This window comes from Anopheles funestus, chromosome 3RL, assembly GCF_943734845.2.
Source record: "Anopheles funestus chromosome 3RL, idAnoFuneDA-416_04, whole genome shotgun sequence".
Lineage (NCBI taxonomy): Eukaryota > Metazoa > Arthropoda > Insecta > Diptera > Culicidae > Anopheles > Anopheles funestus.
Genome location: NC_064599.1, coordinates 44,606,133 through 44,628,446, shown reverse-complemented (window position 1 = coordinate 44,628,446; position 22,314 = coordinate 44,606,133). Strand labels below are relative to the sequence as shown.

The window sequence follows — 22,314 nt, the reverse complement described above, 5'->3', positions numbered from 1 at the left end:
GCTAGGTTTGCCGGGTAAGCTAGTATGAAATAATAATTTTGTTAATACTGTCGACTGCTAATAATCGACTAATAATCGATAATCGACTGCTATAGTCGAAACTTTCTGCTTGGGAACCTTCTCACTGATCCCCGATCTTTCAACGTGGCTGGGAAGGAGGAATGGCGACGTGGACTTCTTTGTCCAGTTGTGTTCCTACTCTTGAAGTGGTAACACGCCCGACCACCAATCCCATTCGGACTAGTCCAAGTGACAACACATAGTGATATCTAAAAGGGGATTTCCCCGAAATCTATCAGCTATAGCTTATAGAGGCCGTTTTGGCTAAATGCGCATAGCGCGACTATACAAACCATCATGGTGTATTGTAAAGGTGAAACCGCGAGGAAACGAAAGTGAACAACCAGGACTTCTCGGAAAGCTTACTGAAAAACCCTATCGGTTCCAAGAAATAAACAAATAATCATAAACGAGTGCACATGTACCACACAGTACAGCAAGCGACATAACACGGATTGGAACAAACCCGAACCGTAAAAGACATATGACTCTAGTTAGTCGACGTCTTTACAGAGAAAGTAAGCCTCTGATTATGGGAATTAAGACAAAAGTCTAAATTAACATAGGAGGATACATCCTTTCTCGCTTAATAGAAGAAGAAGAAGAAGACTTCTTTGTCATGCAGTTTCTTTCCGGGCATGGTTGCTTCAGGATCTACCTACACAGGTTTCGGCACGCAACTTCACCCCGATCGTGTATGGACGAAGACGATACGGCGGAACATGTTTTGTTCCGGTGTCCTATATTCGCCGAGGAGCGCCAGCAGCTGAACAGCAGATGTGGCACGGAGGTATGCCGAAAAAACCTGGTGCAGTTGATGCGGCAGAGCGGGGTTCTGTGGGAAACCATCGCAAAAACGATCCGCCAGATCCTGGAGAGGCTTCAACGGAAATGGAGAGAGGATCAGCTAAATGGTTGTGTTTGAGTGTTTGTATGTGAGTTTTTTGTGCACAGTGTTGTGTCGTACAGTGTGGTGCTAGTGTGTGTAAATTTTGGTAGTGCGAAATAAAGCGGACTAAGTGCCACAGCACTGTCCATCCCATGAAGTAATACTACGAGATGATTCCGTGGGAGGGCGCAAAGAGGCCAAGGAGAGTTTTTTACTGGGTGGAAATCCCATGTCCTTCATAATGGGTGTCTTTTGAAGATTGTAAACTCCTTGTAACAAAAAAAAAAATTGAAAGGAGGCATGTGGCACAATTTTTGACAAATTGCTCAACTTCTTTTGATATGTCAGGCCACCAAAAATGTTCGCGAAAAATTCTGTTCGTAGATCCAATGCCTACATGTCCTTTGTGTGCTTTAGCTAAAACTTTTTTCCTCAGAGATGTCGGAAGAACTGCAAGCTTGTCTTTGAAGACGAGGGAATCTAAGCTGTTTCGCCAGACATTCCACGATGGAAATCTGCCGGGATGAAATAGAAAAAAATAACTTTCAACTAGTGGCAAACCAAATATGATTTTTCAATCTACAGGATTAAACTAAGAAAATTCCAAAAAATCAAGTCTCTAACTAATCTGGTTTCTGAAAACGAGGCTGTCAAAGTCAAGATTTGTGAAAAAATGTTAAAAAATCATTTTTTTTGGCAAATTTTGAACCAATTCATTAAATACTGGATGGATTTTGATATTTTTTTGTGATTTAGAAAGGAAATTTAATATTGTTTATGTATATATGTTCATGTTTCTGGTTTGTGTAGAATTTAAGCTTAAATTTTGAAAATGGTTGCAAAAAGTCCGTGAAAAATATCATGTTTTTAAACTTTGACTTAAAACCATTCTGGGAGTTTTGTCGATTTGCGTCCTCTCATTGGTACCACATTATAGTGTAACATATGTACTTTCATGTGGTGAAGAGATATTGTGCGAAAGTTTGCGAACGCGATTTTTATGACAGTTTTTTCAAACTAACTTTTTTTAGAAGAGGTACATGAAGTACTGGGCGTCACCATCAGGTATTGTTTTCAATGTAGCGTTTTAATCAGAAAATATTTATTTATTTGCCTTTGGTTTGTCTTTCCTTTTTAAGGTATGATTTTTGATATTTTCTCAACCTGTACTCTATTTATAGTAGCGTTCTGTATTTTGTGTTACACCCAGATACGTGTGTTTCTGGTGTGGTTACCTGTGCTTTTTGCTGTCGGTTGGTGCTTTTTGACCTATCGATGAACAGGTGCAAAAAATTACTCGCTTTGAACAATCCATACTTTAAGGTAACACATAAGGCCGCAGTAGGTATGATTCCATATTAGGTATGTGTTGCGTTTAGCAACGAACGGTGATATCTTGCACTTCTCCCGAATATAAATACGCGACGGATAGATAGCGTTTTCTTAACAATGCACCTTTTATTGCTCGTCTCGCGTGTAACGGTGGTACGATGTAGGGCGGTGGTACAGAAAAGAGGCAGCGGTGAGTTAAAAAAAATTCCACTATTTTTCGCGCGCGTAATATTGGAAAAAAGAGACCTATGCCACGAAAATTTAGCCCTTATATCCCTTCCGCCATCGCTAAATTCGAGAACTTGCGATCCGCTCGATTTTACGTACAGCAGTTCTGCATTCGAGCAGTCACGCTTGGTGTCACGTTTGACACTTACAAACTAATCGCAAAAACAATAACAGTATGATTCCATTAGAATAATCTGTATCTGTAACGGGTAATAAAAGGTAAACCGGCATCTCAACAAGACGTCATCATATCTGCATACCTGTCCAGTTAAGCATTATTTTTCGTGTATATAAAGATGCAGAAAAAATTACGCAGTTCATTCTCACAAATTTCTTTGAAGTGTCAAGATGGTGCCGGTTAGCTACAACGATATCTATCAACATTTTCATAGTGACAAAAATTTAGCTTGGAATCTTAACAAGACACTGAAATTTATTCAGAGTAAAGTTATCATTGAAGAAAGTGAGATAAAAAAGGTTTCGCATAAATTGAGGAGTATAATTTATTCTATTCAAAATCGTTTTGAAAAAAACGGAAGAAGCAAACTGCGTTTTCTGAAATATTCCAGGTTGTGGCTGGAAAAACATTGTGAACGTAGTGAATACGTTCAATCAGTGAATTCGCGTAACGTTCAATCTCGAGCAGGTCGACCGAGCAAAAAGTTCAGTGATTTGTGCGTGCGGAATAAGCGTCGTCGTGTGGCTATTGAGTCTTCTTCTTCTTTTGTGGCCTGCTCACGGTCGAGCACGTCGCGAAGACATGGCCTGGTCGCCAATCCGTTTCCAGGAAACTCGGTACAGTCCTCCATCCACGGCTGCATCCGATCTTCGACAGGTTTGACTCCACTTGATCCAGCCAACGAGCTCGCTGTGCTCCTCTTCGCATCGTGCCGAACGGATCGCTGACGAGCACCTTCCTGGTGGGGCATGAGTCCGGCATCCTCATCACGTGCCCCAGCCATCGTATCCTTCCGGCTTTGACCAACGTCAGGATATCTGCACCGCCAAACAGCTCAGCTAGCTCGTGGTTCATTCTGCTTCTCCACACGCCCTACTCGCAAACACCGCCGAAGATAGTCCTTAGCACACACCGAGTGCATTGGCGTCCTCCGTTAGCATAATCCAGGACTCGTACCCGTAAAGGACTACCGGACGTATCAGTGTGCGATATATCGTATATTTCGTGTGTTGATGGAGCCTTCTGGATCGCAGGAGTTTGTGGAGTCCGTAGTAGGCACGATTTCCCTGAACAATGCGCCTTCGGATTTCGCTGCTCATGTTGTTGTCCGAAGTTACGATAGTACCAAGCTAGTAGAACTCCTCTACCACCTCGAGATCGTCGCCGTCAACTGAGACTCTGCTTCCGAGTCGGGCTCTATCACGGTCAGAGCCTCCGCCAAACAGGTACTTTGTCTTCGTCGCATTGATCCTCAATCCAATTCTGTCGGCCTCGCGTTTCAGTCGGGTGTACGAGTCGCACACCGCCGCAGATGTCCGTCCGATGATGTCGATGTCATCCGCGAAGCCGAGAAATTGGAGAGAACGGGTGAAAATCGTACCCCGGATGTCGAAGCCCGCCCCTCAGACCTCGGTGAGATTCGAACGATTCCAACAGCATGTTCGATACTCTCACCTTGCATTGCACCCCATCCATCGTGACCTTCAACAGCCGTACCAGCTTCCCTGGGAATCCGTACTGCTGCACGGTGTTCCATAGTTCGTTCCGATCTATGGTATCGTAGGCCGCCTTAAAGTCAATGAACAGGTGGTGCGTAAGGATCTGAGGCTCTCGGCTCTTCTGGAGGATCTGCCGTAAACTAAAGATTGGGTCGGTGGTCGATTCGCCTCCACGAAATCCAGCTTGGTAGCTTTCGACGAAATCTGTGGCAAGGGGCGCAACTCTGCAGACGAGTATTCGGGACAGGATCTTGTAGCAGCATTCAGGACTGTGATGGCTCGGAAGTTAGCACAATCCAGTCTGTCGCCCTTTTTGTACACTGGGTGTATGACACCCAGCTTCCACTCGTGGCTATTGAGAGTAGTGGTGACATAAACGGCAATATAGAAAAAGAATTGTACACAGTGCGGATTTTGGCACATCGCTATATAAATTCTACTCGTGCAGTAACGCAGCGTTACTGCAGTGTTGGTATAGTTGTTTTTCTAAGCCAGTGTTGTAAAACTTTAATTTGCCCTATATGAAAGCTCAATCAACAAACCCTGCATGTTCACTAGATTGGTGTGGTTTTTGGTTGTTGTACAGGATCTAAGCCTACTTCAACTTATCGAAATGTTAATCGATACGATCAAATGCTCAAAACGATGGTTTACGGTAGGACGATGCTAAATATTCCTGGCTAAAATAGGCTGGCTTAACAAATGGTACAATTGGTGCGGTTTCCAGAGTGTGTTGGCCATGTGAAAGTATTCAAGAAAGCAAAAGGAACCGCATTTTCCACCGGAATATTATTTGGAAGTAAATCATTGAACTTCTTGGCTCAATGTTCGACAAGGCGTACAGAATCTCGCTAATTTGGGTCCCTTCTCATTACGGAATTCCCGGCAATGAGAAGGCAGACTCACTGGCCAAAACAGGCGTCAGAGAGGGCGCATTTTACGACCGACCAATCTCTGCCCAAGAGTTCCTTCGTTTTCCACAGCAACTTTTCCTGTCTCGCTGGCAGAGCATGTGGGAGGCGGATGAACTCGGGCGATACCTTTTCTTGATCTCTCCGCAAGTGTACCTTGGTTCGGTGGGCTCTCTGTAGATCGTGCATTCATTCGGATGATGTCTCGACTCATGTCGAATCATTTCGCTCTGGATGCACATCTACAGCGTATTAATCTGGCTCAGACGAAAGTCGATGTGGATCACCTTCTGTGGTCCTGCGTGGAATTCGTCGAGGCCATCGGCAGACAGCCGGATACACCGATCCGGGATGTTTTGGCTTGCGGGGACCTGAGGCACATGAGGCTTGTCTTCCGCTTCGCCAGGGACAACGGTCTTATCCTTTGAATCCTATCCCTACTTTCCCTCCTTCCCCTTCCTACACCTATTGTTAGCCGTTGTGTCTTTACATGTTTTTGTTGTAGTGCCTTAGCCAAGCCGTTGAGTAAACGGGCGTCTTCGAGGACAACACCAGAGCCGCAAAAGGGAGGCAGACCGGGTGTTTTGTGTTGTCCACAAAATTATAACTGTTCTTTGTTCTTTACAGTCCCGTGCAGGTCCCAAACAAAGAGTGACAAGATCGCTATTGGTGCACTCCATCACCATTTTCACCAACACCACCAAGTAGCTCCAACATCAACCACTCTCCACAAATATACAACAATAAAAAGGAATACAATTAAGGCCACATAGCAACAGGACTTCGGACCATCCACAACAACAGTAACAACAAACACAGCAATAGTCACAAACCCCAGAACCACAACCGAGCATGCCCGGGATAAGGCAAATTACAAGGAGGAAATGCCTTGCGAAAATTGTAATTACCTCAGCCGTCTGTGGCTGACAATACGGCAAAAGCCGTAATCATGTATGTTTGTAGTTCGTATTTAGTTCACAATTCTTTATTTAACGTTTACGTGGGTTACGGTTACGTGGTGTTTGTGCGGAGGTATCTTAAGAGCAACTAATGTATAAGTTCGTGTAATGAGACTAAGGTATAAGTTCGTGTAATGAGATATGAGTTCTGGTGAGTTCCTGTAGATCACAGTGTTCCCTGCTTCGGACATTCTATTACACCACCAATGTAATAAAATAAAAAAAAATATTTGGAAGCGATTACACGAAGATTTAACATTTTTGAATTACTGAGCGGAATTGTAGAATGGTTGTGGCGCCGGTATCTACACCACAGGACCAGGGTTCCAATCCTATCCGGGCCAAAGCCCCGTACGCCGGACCGACAGTCTCGCTACGGGTAAATGAAGTCAAGGAAAGGCAGCAATGACAGGCCAAGACCTTTTGAAGTTGTAAGGAATTTTAAAAAGGAAGGAGGGTGAAATCAATACCAGGTGTTGCCTGTCCAGGACAAAAGCAGTAGCTGGTGAAGATGTTAATAATATTACTAGGATCGGGGAACCGGGCCACCGGGCCGCAATTGACCACAGCCAATTTTGAAAAACAGCGAAAACATCCATTAATATTGTGAGTTAAACTGATCTCATGCGTTGTCGGTAAGGGTAGGGAATGTTGGAATTTCCTTAGACATTTTATTCAACAAGTTTCTATATTTTTTGGTTGTAGAAAACGGAATACATGTCTGCGCTACGAAAATATTCCTTTTCCGTGGTCGATCGTACAATGACACACCATGAAATCAGGATTGAAGAGACGTCCAGTGTGCATCAATGGTAGTTTTCTCAGGCTTCTAACAAAATCTGCCATACTTGAATTTTACCTATTTTGGCGATTGTATTAGAATTCTTCTTCTTCTTGGCTTAACGACCTTACAGGTCACGCCGGCCATTTCTGGCTTACTAGACTTATTTTACCACGTAGCCGGATAGTCAGTCCTTGCTACGGGGGGACGGTCCGAATGGGATTTGAACCCGGTCCGGCCGTGTGGACTGGCGCCGTTTATCACATGCACCACCGGGCCGCCCCCGGTGTATTAGAATTATTGAGCGCAATTCTGACGGAGCCAAGTCCGTTGCGCAAATGGATAGTAAATTGGAAATTTTAGATGGTTGAAAAGATGCAATTTCACGATGGCCGGGTTGAAATTGGACGTGACCAACTTTCGAATCAGCAAAAAGAACGTATAATTCTCAAATCGGATCGTTTCTTTTGGTTATAGCAGATGAAACACATATGATGTTCGAAGTAAATTGGCATATTCAGTCTGTAAGGCTGGATTTAACTGTAAGTATCGTAGTATCGTCAAAGTTTACCGCTGTATCGACACAACACTGGTCAAGTATTGAAAACGCTGCCCTTGATGCTTAATAACTAACTAAGTGCTTCGTTTGGGGAACGCGTTTGAGGTTACAACCCAGGCAAATCCATGCCGATAACAGGTCGCAATAATATCCTTCTACATGTGACGAAAACTCAATAGAATCGACATTACGTAGATCTCTTGCGTAGCCCTGTAACCGGGCCTATTAACTAGTAAAGAAAAAAATTGAAATTGTTGCATGCAATTGATAAACTTTTGCAGCAACCAAAACATCTTGTGAATGTTTTTGATGTCAATGAAACAGCTGTTACTCCTGAAGAAGGATTAGCATGTTTTATAGATAATGGTTTTTCCACATCTCAATATGTAGATATTTATAAAGTGTCCAAAAAACAGTTTCCTTCTTATGGTTGCATATCAGTGTTAAAAAAAGTGTCCGCCAAGTGACGAATTCATCAGTGTGAGTGAAACTAAAGCTAGTGTTAATCTTCAAGCCCTGGTGAATCATATAGCGGAGAGGATAGTGAAAATGCATAGCGAAGATCTCATTAAACGTGTTGTTGATAAAGGATCAAACTGTGCACACATTATGTTACTGTGCTCTTGGGGAATTGATGGATCTAGTGGCCATAGCATCTATAATCAAAAATTTGTAACTGATGGAGGAAATGATGTTTCTGATAACCATTTGCTTGTATCAGCGTTAAGTCATATCCGCCTTTCATTTGCTTCGAATGAGGAGGATATAATTTGGCTTAATTTACCACCTCAAAGTGTACGTTTTTGTCGGCCAATTGGAGTAGAATTTGTCAAAGAAACACAAGAAAAAGTGTAAGAGAGTGTAAAAGAAGTTATTGATCAAATAATGACCATAATGCCTCTAAAAATAAACTTAAGTGATACAGTTGAAGTGATAGTGTCTTTTAATTTTTATATGAGTCTGATAGATGGGAAAGTGTTAGCCTATGTTACTAATACTCCATCAATGCAAACTTGTTGTATATGTGGAGCTAAGCCAAGCCAGATGAATAACTGGAAAATGGATTTTGTGCTAATCCTGAAAATTTGAACTTTGGAATTTCTCCGTTACATTGCTGGATGCGGTTTTTAGAGTGTCTATTACATATTTCGTATAGACTTGATTTCAAGAGATGGAACGTTACAAAATATTACAAACCGTTGTATTTGAACCGTAAACAACTGGTTTTAAAAAGAATTTGGGTAGAATTTGAATTAAAAATGGATGAACCAAGACCAACAGGGGCTAGTAGTACAACCGGAAATGTATGTAGAAGGTTATTTTTGGACACGGGAAAATTAAGCCGTGTTTAAAAGATTGAAGTAGAGCTTGTTGTAAGGTTTTGAAATGCTTTAATTGCTATCAATTATTCTCAGGCACTACAATTGGTACAAATTGGTACAAAATGCCTTCTACTGTTCACAAAGTTCTAGCCCATGTCGATGAAATTGTCTTGCATGCACCAGCACCAATTGGGGTGTTAGGAGAAGCAGCTGCTGAAAGCCGTCACAAATTTGACAGAAGAGACAGACGAGAGCATGCTAGAAAATGTTCAAGAATTCTCAATCTAAAGGACATTATTATGAACGCGCTCTATTCATCCGATCCATTAATCAGTTCAATTTCGCTACTTAAAAGGTTGAAAACTAAGAACGAGTCTGACTTTCCAGATGTTGTTAAAACGTTTTTTGTTACTAAATCAAATATTGATACAAATTTGGCAAGCACTAGTATGACCACACGGTCGCATGATCAGCAACATCAGGATCTAAGTTCTGATACCGATTCACAGGACAGTGCAGGGCTTGGAGAAGTTATGGCTGTATTAGATACATTAAATATAAGTTTTGCAAATGATATCAATACCTTTGGTAATTGTTAGTTTGCATCCAATCAGCACGATTGAACTATAATACCAGTGAATATCTTTAGATGTTGATACAATACCTGAAGGACCAGGCACCTCCATTACCTCAGGCAGTGGGCGACGGTAGATAACTTTTTTTTTCAAAGGTACCTGTGATATAGATCTTTTTTTCCTACCTATATAGATCAATATTCAACTAGTTTGATGTGATTTTAGACATGTGTGTCCGACGGATGAAACATTACTTATAATTGTCGTAGCGAAAAACCCAAAATAGTGGTAAAAACAACTTTGTACATCTTAAAATGAATAAAAAGAAAAATCATTGCTATTCTATAAAGTATTGAAAACAAAAAACCAAAACTAGAACCCCTTACAATTGAAAAATTTATCATTGTCAGAAGGAACCTTATGAAAAACGCTCGAAAACACCAATTTATTGAGCGGCATCTGGTGATTTTGGTCTGAACTAAACCAAAAATGCTTTTTTTGTCTCTACCAATGATAACAATCCACAAAAACATCATATATCCCCCAGAATAATTTTATCCCAAAATTTGTTCTGAAGTGACCATCGTGCATTCGTATCTCCTTAAATGAACAGGACATTAACCTGTTTGAATACACATTTTAACATCTGATAGCTCTTGGTCTTAATAAGGGGCGGCCCCTTATTAAGGGGTGATGATAAACGGCGCCCATACACACGACAGGACCGGGTTCAAATCCCATCCGGACCGTCCACCCGTAGCAAGGACTGACTATCCGGCTTACGAGGTAAAATAAGTCTAGTAAGCCAGGAATGGCCTGCGTAACCTGTAAGGTCGTTAAAGCCAAGAAGAGAGAAGAGACATGGACCACACAATACAGCAAGAGACAGAACACGGATTGGAATAAACCCGAACCGTAAAAGACCATGTGTGGTCCATGTACGCTCTTTTAGGATTCTTTGTTTTTTCTTGGAACCGATAGGTTGACTCTGTGAGCTACTACTTGTGGATTTCTTGTAAATGCTTTCCTTTTATTCAACAAATAGTTCCTTCAGAGAAGTCGTGGTTATTCACGCTCCTTTTTTCACGGTTTCACCTTTACCATACACCACAATGCACGTTGGCCATTTGCCGGGATGAAATTCAAACAACCAACTTTCAATTACTGGCAAACCAAACGTGGATTTTCAATCTATCGGATTAAACTAAGAAACATCCGGAAAACCAAGTCTTTAGCCGCGGGGCCCCGACAGTTGAGACTTTCCCTTAAACTTCCTCAAAACCCTCAAAAACCGCCTCAAAAGCAAAGTCGCCGTGGCCGTTTGAGGTTATCCTCAAATTTGGACGCACAAACAATCAATCATGGCGGTCAGGCTGCCTCTCATTTCGCCAGCTACGTATTTAATCTAATGGTAATCTTAGTTTAAAGGTGTTTTTCGATCAATTCAATAGAAAATATGTTCAATAGAAAATAAAAGAATGTAAATAAACATTTTATCAACCAACTGAACGAGGTTCAAGAATAGTTTTTCGCATTAAAAATTTAGCTTTTAAATTGAAACGTATACATAAATTGTGTCACACACTGTTCAATAAATGAACAATTTACCGTCGCAAAACCAAACCAATAACCAAAAAAATGAGGTGGTTAATTATAATAAATTAAGGTAAAGTGCCTGAAGCACTATTCAACTAGTTTAGCGATGTGTGTCCAACAAGTTAACAACTCGTGAACAACATAAAGCTGTTGTACCGAAAACCCCAAAATAGGGGTAAAAACAACAAAATGAATAAAAAAGCAAACGATTGCTATTCAGAAACTAAAAACCTAAACTTCGACCCCTTACAATGGAAAAAATTATTATTGCCAGAAGAAGATTCGTTAAATCAAAATTTCGAAACACCAATATATTGAGCGCTACCTGGTAGTTTGGGTCTGAACTAAACCTAAAATGCATTTTTTGTATCTATCAATGATAATAATCAATAAAAGCTAAAAATTTCCGCCAAAATAATTTTATCCCGAAATATGTTCGGAACTGCCCAACGTGCAATGGTTTGTATGGTCGTACTAGGCGTATTTCGCCAAATGGCTAAACGGTCTCTGTGAGAAATCTTTAGAAATCACAAAGTGTTGTCACTTGGACATGTCCCGATGAGATTTGTGACTTCAAGGGTAGGAACTAAAGTTGGGGCCAAAGAACGGTTACTGTACAGTTCGTTCAGTTCAATCAAATGATCGAACGATCTTCGTTCGTCAAAAACTGTGAATACAGGTCGAGCGAACAGCATGTCCAATTTAGATCGCAACCTATAACGACAGGTTGAACGTATAGTACGTCCAAAATCGCGAGCGAACTGGAACGACAGGTAGAACGAACGGTATGATCATCTTTGCATACCGGTAGAACGAACGGGAGAGACTCTCTCGAAGTTACAGTTAAGATAAATTAAGCAAGCGGACGGACAATAATTTATTTTTTCTAATGGATACATGTGACGGATTTTTCAGTGTTCGTGTGTATTTTTCTTGTAAATCTAATACACAATTTTAGATGATAGTTAATAAATATACGCTATACATAAACACGTGTTAAGTTAATTTTTTATGTTAATACTAGCTTAACCGGCAAACCTAGCTTTGCCCTTAAACATGCCTTTTGTAATTAAAGCAAACGATTTTGAGTGTTCAATCTTGATTTGTGTGGTATTATTAGAGTGGCGCTTACAGAATATCATTGATTATTAGAAAATTCTTAAATTATTGCCATTCTCAATCCAAATGATATTCCCAATCAATGAAATTTTTCTTATTTATCACTTACTTGACGCTTTAATGAATAAAATTGCACAAATAAATCGTCATGTGTACCTACTTTGATTGATTTATTCATTAGAACTTTTTTGTTTCAGGAAAAACAGAAAAGATGTCATAATAATGGCCAGAGGACACCTAGCGAAACTAAAAGTAGCAATAAACCTATTCTCAGACTTAACGAACGTTCAGCGAAAATTTCATACAAATCGGTTCAGCCGTTTAAGAGAAGTTTGCACACTAACACCGCGACACGAGAATTTTATATATATAGATAGATATATATGTAGATGAAAATCAAGATGGAAACCGTCTAGAATTTAAGAATTAATAAACGTGAAAGTATAATAATTTGCGGTGTTATCGTTGTCGTTACCTCGGAAAATGAACGTAAAACCTGTACCATTCGTTCAGTTCTTCAAAATGAACGAAGTAGTTCGCTCAAGTTCACTTGAAAGTAGGAACACAACTGATTCGGGCGGGATAAACATTGTTGCTGCGCAAATTTTTCTTCTGTTAGTATACATTGTTAACTTTCGATTGACGTATATTCGTTGCTTGTGTTGATATGTCAAGCCAAATTATAAACAAAACTAACAAAACAAAACTGTCAATTTTACCTTGAACTCCCTGTAAATGGAACCATCAATATAATCAATCGGAAACGGAAAACAAAAAAACTGTCTTCAATTGGAGGCACGAATTTTTGGTTGGATTGAAAACTTGGAAATGGATCGCATAATGATAAACTAACATCTATTTACATATTATCATATAGGAAACAAACATACGAAACATAATTGTCTTTAATTGAGTAACGCACTAACATATAACACTAAATGTTATTTTTTTTAGCACGGTATAACAAAAACAATGTCTTTGCCTGGGTGTTTAATGGAACTATGTTTAAAACCCATTTTCAAAATCGTTTTTCTTTTTTAAATTGTTTCTACTTCTAAGCTCCTCCCCCTTTTCGGGACACTGTTGCTGCATTATGCAAGAAAAGAGAAAAATGCACAATTGTCTGTTTAATTTTCGGGATATCGAGCGTATTGGATAAATTTACCTATTTCTAGCAACGTAATATTTCTAACATTTTCAGATAAATTAGTGTTAGTTATCTTACTGAACCTGGATTTATATTAGATTTTTTGTTAATAATCAACAATAATTGACATCTGCTAAAATAAATTTTATAAATTCGACATAATACAACTGAACTCACGTACACGAACTCAATTCTTCCTGTTTAAGTTGCCCATTTTTTGTGAATATTGTTTTTTGCGTTATCAAACATCAGATTTTAAAACGTCATTTCTAATTGGTTTTACTCTTTATAATCGAGTATGGTATCCTAGCGATTTATAGACAGTAGTTATTATTGCTGAGGCACACTGTTCTTACTGCTTCTGCTATCGCATAACCTTAACCTGAAAATAATAGCTCTTTAAAAAAAAAAAGACGTACATATATTTAATCACATTTATATACAACAATTTGACTAAATCATTCAACGACCGGCAGATGTTTTTGTTCGTTTGAGCGGATATTTTATCTCGTGCACCGTGCACATGCGCTATGGAAATAGCTTATCTCTGTGTAGCACATACGAGTAAACGAAACAAATAGCAAAACTATACTGCCCACTTGGTGCGCAAAAATGTGCAATATGTAATGTGTCCTCCTTCGCTTAGTACCTCGTAAACATTCGACTCAAACACGTGAAATACCGTATCGTGGTGTGGTAGGTGTGCATTGCAAACAAAGCGCTTTATTAGATAAAAAGATTCAATAAGTGTTGGCCAAATGGCCGTTTGGATAGGTAGCAAGTGGGCAGCAAAATATCAGTTACGTTTCTGGTCTAAAAAAAATATGCCTTTTATTGAAACTTCGCTTTGGTAAAAAAAGTGCCATCCAATATCAAAGTGTATTTGAGAAACACAGTATGGAATCCAGCAAGTCGTTTTTCATACGGGATCTACTAGGAGATTTAATTAGCAGTCAGCAATCCGGTACGTCTACAAGGGTTTATGAACCGTGTCACGTAATAACAATTACTTGATAGTTAGTTAGCACAGTTTTTTCCCCACTTTTCTTTCAATCTCTTTGACTACATTCGCCTCTAATACATTAGTGGTTGTCACGTTAATTATTAACAGATTCGAGAATTTGCTCTCTCCTCATTGGTATAATCGTTTGTAGCAATCTTAGCGGGTGTAAGTTTAACGTAGTAATATGGTTTAAAGTTCAATTAAGGGAAAAAATGTGGGAATTTGAAAACTGTTGATGAGTGGAAACACATAAAGTAACAAATAATTGAGTTTAGTAAGATTTTGATTGTTTCTACCATTCCAAACACCATCGGAAACTACAATCGTTGAAATAGTAATGCACTAATGTCAGTAATGCATCAATTACTTCACAAGCCTAAATTTCACCTAGCGTGAAATGTAATGAGAAGTCGCAATCACAAGTTACACCATAAACAAATTTAAAAATACATATTTGTTCCTTTATTTTAATGCATCACAAGTATAATAAAATGTTAAAATTAACTTTTTTTGTTGTTATTAACTCTGTTTTCATTTATTGAGGAAACGACTTGATTTACTCAATATTATTAGTTCATGCTTGCCACACTGTACTACATGTACTACATGTATTCTTGTATGTATATACAAAGAAGAGGCTGACGATGAAAAAAATAAAGATAATCAACTTTAGCTAAATATGTTGTTTATTTTCATCTTTTAAAAGGATAATCTCATCTTTCGATTGGCCAACATTATTTTTTTCTTAAGTACACGTAGTACCCGAGATACATGGTACCTGATTTGCGATCAATGACATTTTATTGTTTTCGTTATTTCGTTAATTCGTTATTTCTTTGATGACCGCCCTCTTGGTCTGTATCTTCACTGCTGCCAGTGTATGGCATTCGATCATTCTAATCCATTATCGTCGGCTCTCTTCAGCCGCCGGTCTCAGCAAATGTTGGGTTGATAATGCCTTCTAATTAAATCAAATGAATTTTTTAAAGTTTTTTCTGTTTAATTTTTCCTTTCAAAACATCGTTTAAAAGCAGTATTGATTTTGAGCGCAGAAGGAAGTTGGTAATAAAACTGTCAATAATTTTTCGGAACAAATGTGGCTTTTATTTCAAAATACCTATAAACTGTAAAAATCGAAAAAAATTGCGGATGGTGTCCACAAATGGTTGCCGCTTGAATGAATCAATGAGCTTGAATTTTTGTTATGATCGTACATGAGTAGTGTACAGCCAATGGAAGTTCGTAAAATATATCTAAAGAGTACATAACAAAAACAAACCCAAATCAAACCAAAAAAAGTTTGATTTTTATAGTTAATTCAAAACCCACAAACTTTAAAATTGAAAATACATAAGTTTTGTGCAAAATGTGAATATTATCAAAATAGCATGTGTAACATAACGCTAAAACCTGATACCTGCTACAGGCTGTTCGATCGCGTGAAGATGCTTGAGCGCACGTGTCGAATTTGATTGTAGCGTGAACAATTCCGTTTTCCGTTCACTTTATCCTTATTTTGCGCTGACACATGTTTTATTCGTTATCATGCTTGTACCTCACTTATGTACAATATCAGACAACCACTTTAGGAAGCGCTTGATAAGTGGTGCTCCTGTTGTGTTCGGAAATTGTCTAAAGCGGTTCGATATGATGTAAGCGTGTTAGGAAGTCCGCAAAAGCAAAGCAGTGTCAATCACGCTGAAGAGCAAAAGGTATCAGAAAAGGTGGTTTCTTGGTTTCACAAAATAATTTGCTGTTTCAAACCGCATCGTCTGTATTATGATAACTCAATTTCGCATCAAAAGCAGTCCCAAAAAATAAGCGGAATCCATCAAACGTACCGTTCAACAGGTTGGACTCAATATGAACAAGCCCCAAATGGTGATAAACTGACAAAAAACACCATATGATCTTATTATGGAATTACATTTTCCTTCTTCTTGCAGTAGTTTCTTGACGTAGTCTTGAATAGCGTTGATAATGCATCCATACTATATGTATTTAACTTTACCACTTAAATAGCTGAATATTCAGCCCTTACTACGAGGGACACTTTGTAGCAAGCATTGGATTTTTGACCGATTCTGTGGGCGCTAGTATAGCTACAAATACTGGGCACAAATTACACTTGTTAATTATTCTTCACAAACAAACAATAAACCCATTCACATACACGAGAGTTATATTTTTTATGTAAGCTAAGCCGGCAGATTTACAATTTTTTCATCTAGGGCAAACGACTCTATTACAGGTGCTAGCATCAATCATGAACGATGAACGATGATATTGTTTGGTCCTAGTACGAGGTTTACAAATCTTCCATGTGTTGCTCAGCCGCGCTCCCAACAAACACTCGAATTTTAACACCCATCTGTGTTAATTTTATATCAAACATCTAATGCTTCTAAAGTGCACACAACATTACACATTTTTTTATTGAAATAGAACAACATTACACATTATTGCTCACGAATTTTTCATTCTTTTCCGAGATGCACGGATGATCCGTCACTCGGTTTTTAACTCGGTAGTTTAGAACATTATAATTGATCTAGTAGTTTAGCTTTTAATTGTATGTTTATAGGATAGGGATAGAAAAGCAGTTTAACTATAAATTGTAAACATGTAGTCCCCGAGCCATAGTGTAATGTTGTAATGTTGTGAATGTAATAAAACATTCATCCTTTTTTTTTGTTAGTCAATCTCCTTCTTTGATAGTAATGTATTCCACGTTTAAGGCAAGTTTTTGAAACAAAAATATAACCAAAATAATAAAATAAATATTTTTTACTAAACTAAAAAATATAAAAGTAAATAATATAGCAGATACCGAGTACCTCAGGGTCTATCTGTGTATTAACTAAAATTCCAAAATATCCAACTTTCAATATATTATTTTCATAACTACTTACGTACCAGTTTCTGCAAGCATCTTTCTTTATCCTTAAATTAAAATAAACAAATTTTACAGTCGATGCGTGAAATAAGCCCTAATACTCTTAATTGACTGGAACTAGAAATCTCTGTCTATTCAATTGAAGGGTCCGAATTTGAGTACATTCCAACAATAATTCGCCACAAGTTGTTTCCAAAGTGTTTCACAGTTCAAAAATGTTCTTAAGGTGGTTTTAGCTGGTAAGAATCCGGCAGTACCCAGGGGGTGGTTCCGATGTCTATCAACATAATACTAAGTCCCTATGAAAGTTTTTCACCGCGGAAAAAAGGGGCTAATTCGTCATAAGACACTGCACAATTATCCCAGCAATTGTATCACCCACTATGGTTTGGTTCTGTATCAAGCAAGAAAAATCTTTGCAAATGTTTATTTCTTGGTACAGCTTTGCATATTAGTTATCCAACTATTGCAATCCTACTAAAAAAGGTATGACTATTTCTACAACAAAAACGCATCCAGTGAACGACAATAGAGCCATAAATACATCATCAAATATCATTGTAAACGCGTCAAACGAAAGCTATGTAATAACGGTCCGTATGCGAGGACCGCCATTCTACTCAAAATCTATATTGAAAACTAAAAACACTCGTACAAAAAATATGAACCTAAATAATATACAAAACATTATCGCGCAGCTCAGCACACAATAATTTGATGTCTCGGTAGTGTTGGTAGTGTAAAGTATCACAATTTGGTGTGCTGTGCACACACTTAGCACAGTGCTAGCACACATATTATATATTATATATTATATTATATTGAGATTGGAAGTCTGCCGTTAACCGGCTAAACAAGACGCCATGTACATTATATACCCTACTGAAGATAACGTAATCTCTCCCTGAATGTTGTTAAGTTTTCGTGGAAGTTGAAGTGTTCGAATAACATGTTAAATGCTCTGGACATAGACGAGATCGGATCGTTTGCTCCATATTGCGTATTTCTGAATTCCTGGTATATGAATTGTCTGTGTCTCGATGAAAGCCTGTTGACATTTAAATTTATACGCTCTAATATCTCTGGGGCATCTATTGTCCCACGAAGTATGCCTGCCACAAATAACGCTTGACAATTTCTTCGCCTATTATCCAAAGACTCTAACCCGAGCAAAAGGTAGCGTGACCGGTAAGGCGGTAAATTATTACGGTCACTCCAGGGTAGTTTTCGTATAGCGAACCTAGTGAATTTTCTTTGGACGGATTCTATTCTTTTTTTCCATTTTTCTGCGTATGGACAGGACACTAATGCGTTATATTCTAATATCGGCCTGACTAGTGCACAATACAATGATTTTATACATGTTGGATCGTCAAAGTCCCTAGTGATTTTAAATATCAATCCTAGCGTTCTGTTAGCGCGTCTAATGATTTCTTCGTGGTGTGCCGTGAAACTAAGTTTCGTGTCCAGTATTACCCCTAAGTCTTTAATTTCAGTTTTGTGTTCTAATTGTTGTCCGTTAATGAAATAGTCAGTTCTAACAATAGCACGTGCACGTGTAAAAGACATGATACAGCATTTATCGACGCATAGACATAACAGGTTTTGATTACACCACAGACTTAAATTATCGAGAGCTGATTGAAGGACTGCTGGACTTCTATCGTTCCGGTCTATTGATGTATATATTTTAAGGTCGTCTGCGTACAATAAGAAGGACACATTTGGCAAAACATACGATACGTCGTTCACATACAACAGAAACAGCAAAGGGCCAAGATTGCTTCCTTGAGGAACACCTGATGTGCTCTCAAACATTTTAGAAACTGTCTGTCCATATCTCACATTATAGTTGCGGTTCGATAGGTAAGACTGTAACCAGATGAGTAGCTCGCCATGTAGTCCAAGTCTTTTTAGCTTTCCGAGAAGTATATCGTGAGATATGCTGTCGAAAGCTGCTTTGAAGTCTGTGTATACACAGTCCATTTGGAGACCCTTATCCATACAGCTCAGACAGTCCGAAACAAATTTTATCAAATTTGTGGATGTAGAGCGTTTCGGCATGAAACCGTGTTGTGCAGTGCTAATGTACTGGTGTGACGCTCGCATTATAATATCGTGCAGTATTATTTCCATGGTTTTTGCACTAGAACACATCGAAGTAATTCCTCTGTAGTTTATACCTAGGCTTGGATCACCTTTTTTTAGTAACGGCGTTATCCACGAAGTTTTCCAGATTGTTGGCACAGTTCCGGAAGATAGTGAAATCTGGAACAAACGAGCCAACACGTGTGATAGGGAGTCGGCGCATCGTTTCAACACCACCGATGGAATCCCATCAGGACCAGGACTAAAACTAGTTTTTAGTTTTAATAGTGCCAGCTTCACGGTGTCGGTATCAATTGAGAATGAAGGGATATAGAGCACATCACTTGGAATATCAGAAACGGCGTGGTTGATTGCATCTTGGTTCGTTAATCGGGGGCTGAAGACATCGCGGAAACGTGTTGCAAAAATTTCGCATATTTCGTTTTCTGTAGAAGCAGTTTGTCCTTTGTATGTTATATTCATTACCTTTCTATTGTTCTTCCGCTTTGTGTTTACGTAAGACCAGAATGATCTGGGATTTTGTCTTAAGCTGCCTTGTACTCGCGTGATGTAGTTTTTGTGCAATATTCTGTTGTAGGTACGGTATTGCCGGGATATGATATGATAATGATCACGGAAAACGGGAATGTTTCTACGCTGCAGTTGTCTGTGTGCTGCTTTTTTCCGTCTCCTCATATTGGCCAAAAGTCGGTTGGACCAAGGTGGTTTACGTTTTATACTCTTACGGGGCACTATCCTTTCGAATATTTCGTTCAGTTTCATATTGAAATAACTTATTGCGTCCTCTATTGCAAGACCGTCTGTGAATAATAGGTCAAAGTCAGTGTTTGAAATAGCGGTGTCAAGTAAGGAGTAGTCAGCATGCATAAAGTTAAACTTTTGTTGTCCAGTGGATGAAATGTTGATAGGTAATTCTGGGGCCATGGTATTGGGATGAATTCTGAGTGGTGGGTGATAGCGGTCAGCAGGTACTAGATGATCGAGAGGGTCAACCAATAAAACTTCTATGTTGTTGTTCGACATGACACAGCATTGTGCTACCACTGTGCTAGCCCTGTACTAGGTGTGCTGTAGCACTTTACCCAACACTAAGTATCGAGCACGAACCACCAGCAGCAATAGAACCATAACAGAACTGCTGACGTTTTATGACGTCATCGAACATTGATGCTTCGTTCGACGCGCTGCACTTAGAACAAAACCTGGTGTGTATCAATCCTTTTGCTACCATGGGATCCCGGACGCTTCAAACACCACGGTAAATTGTCTCACAATGTTAATCTGGGATTGATTCCCGACATTTTCTATTATACTAACTTTGTGGAAATACACGCGCGAGTTGGCAATATCACTCCGATATATGATTATCATACTTGACGCGAGGATTTACTAACCTTGAAATAATACTACGGTCTAGATCTATGAACCCATAGTCAAAACGAAACAAACAGATAAGTAGGCAAGAACGAACGAACGCGATGTAAGACACGCTTCCGTACCAGACCAGTACAGAACAGAACTCCCGAACCAAACGAGTACTATAATTAACACGAGCAAGCAATATGAAAGATAAAAAGAGGATCACCACACATAGAGAAACTGTGGGCAAAGGTTTTTTTAAATACTTTTTGATAATTTTTTCAATTTTTTTATTTATATTTTTTTATTAAGGCATTTTGTTGTATTGTCAGCCTTTTTTTCTGTTAACGGGGAGGGAACCTTCAAAAGGTACCCACCTCGAAGGGCGGCTTGCGGCTACAAACCAATCCCTCCGAGATGGGTTATGTGGGATTCATCGTGACGCTGGGCCCGTGAAGCGGACCCGGCAGCCGATGGGACCCTAACTAAACCACTCCTCGACCTGATCCGAACCCTGCCGATGCGCTTGATGTGCGTAGTACTCCATGCAGGAACGTTTGTGCGATGCACCCATCCTGTTGACGCGCTGCTGCTTTCCAATGTTGCTACTGCGTCATCCGTCCTAGTTGTCTCAGCTGCTGCTGCTGCTTCGTGCCTTCCTTCCGCTGCTGCTGCTTAATTCCGCCCGTCCGTAGCCGCTACTTCCGGTGGGGTCTAGCTCCTGCTGCTGCTGCTGCTTCCGTTGTCGTCATCCTTTGGTGCGGACGCGGCGGCAGTTGTTTCTGTCCCGTTTGTTCCGTGTTCCGCCGTCGTTGCTGTCGTCTTCGTCTGGCCGTAGGTGGACTTTCCTCATTCCATCTCACTTGGAGGTTTCTGAAGATGGTCCTTGCGGCTGTCCGGACTGCTTCCCATGTGTTGCTGTTGGCACACATTTCCGCTGCAAGATTTTCTATCGTTAAGCGGGTGTGGCTCTGCTGCTGCATCTCGTGTTGGGTTCGAGCAAACCGTGGACAGTGGAACATTACGTGGTCGACATCTTCCACTTGGTGTTCACACACCGGGCAGTTTGGCGAGCCGTCGAGGATGCCTTTTTCGACGAAGTAGCTCCGGAGAAACCCATGCCCTGTAAAGAGTTGAGAGAGATAAAAATCAATTTCTCCGTGCTTGCGATTTACCCAGGACATAATGTCCGGGATAATTCTCCTCGTCTTCATCCCCGGCGATCTCGGCTGCCCCGCTCCGGCTGTCCATTGTTGTTGCCACCGTCCCATGGTCTCTTCCCTTTGCCGCTTTCGTATGTCTGGTCCTGGGCTTCCCCTCGCTACCTTTTCGTCGTGGCAGCGGATGTCCTCCTCTAGGAGAAGGACTAACGGGATAGTGCTTGCGACCACGCAAGCGGCATCGTAGGAGACCGTTTGGAAGGCACTGGCCACTCGAAGAACTCCTGTGCGGTGCGTCCTCTGAACCGTGGTCCGGTGAACGTCCTTCTGAAGAAGCGTCCGTCCCCACGATGGTGCCGCGTAACGGACAATGCTATTCCCAACGTTAACCAAGGGTCTCCTTCTGCTGCTTTTTGGGCCACACTTATTCGGCATCAGAGCGGTCAAGGCATTCGTGATACGTGATGCCTTGCTGCAAACCTTCTCCAAATGCCGACCGTGGTGCTGTTTGCGGCAGAGCTCGACCCCCAGGTACTTGAGCGATTCCGTGGATACGATCGTGTGTCCCCCCGCACGTAGTTGACCTACCTGCGGGTTGTGATGAGTGCAGAAGATCATGTAGCCGGTCTTTT

At 40.1% G+C, this 22,314-nt stretch overlaps 1 protein-coding gene across 1 annotated transcript in view; it reads left to right on the top strand.

Annotated features, from left to right (window-relative positions):
* The first annotated feature begins 11,994 nt into the window (after positions 1-11,994).
* The window catches only part of LOC125768309 (homeobox protein ceh-30), a 30,487-nt gene continuing 20,167 nt past the window's right edge, over positions 11,995-22,314 (top strand). The window contains exon 1 of the mRNA XM_049435758.1: positions 11,995-14,119. Coding sequence (XP_049291715.1) covers positions 14,053-14,119 — 67 coding nt within the window. The 5' untranslated portion in view covers positions 11,995-14,052. The remainder of the gene's footprint in view (positions 14,120-22,314) is intronic.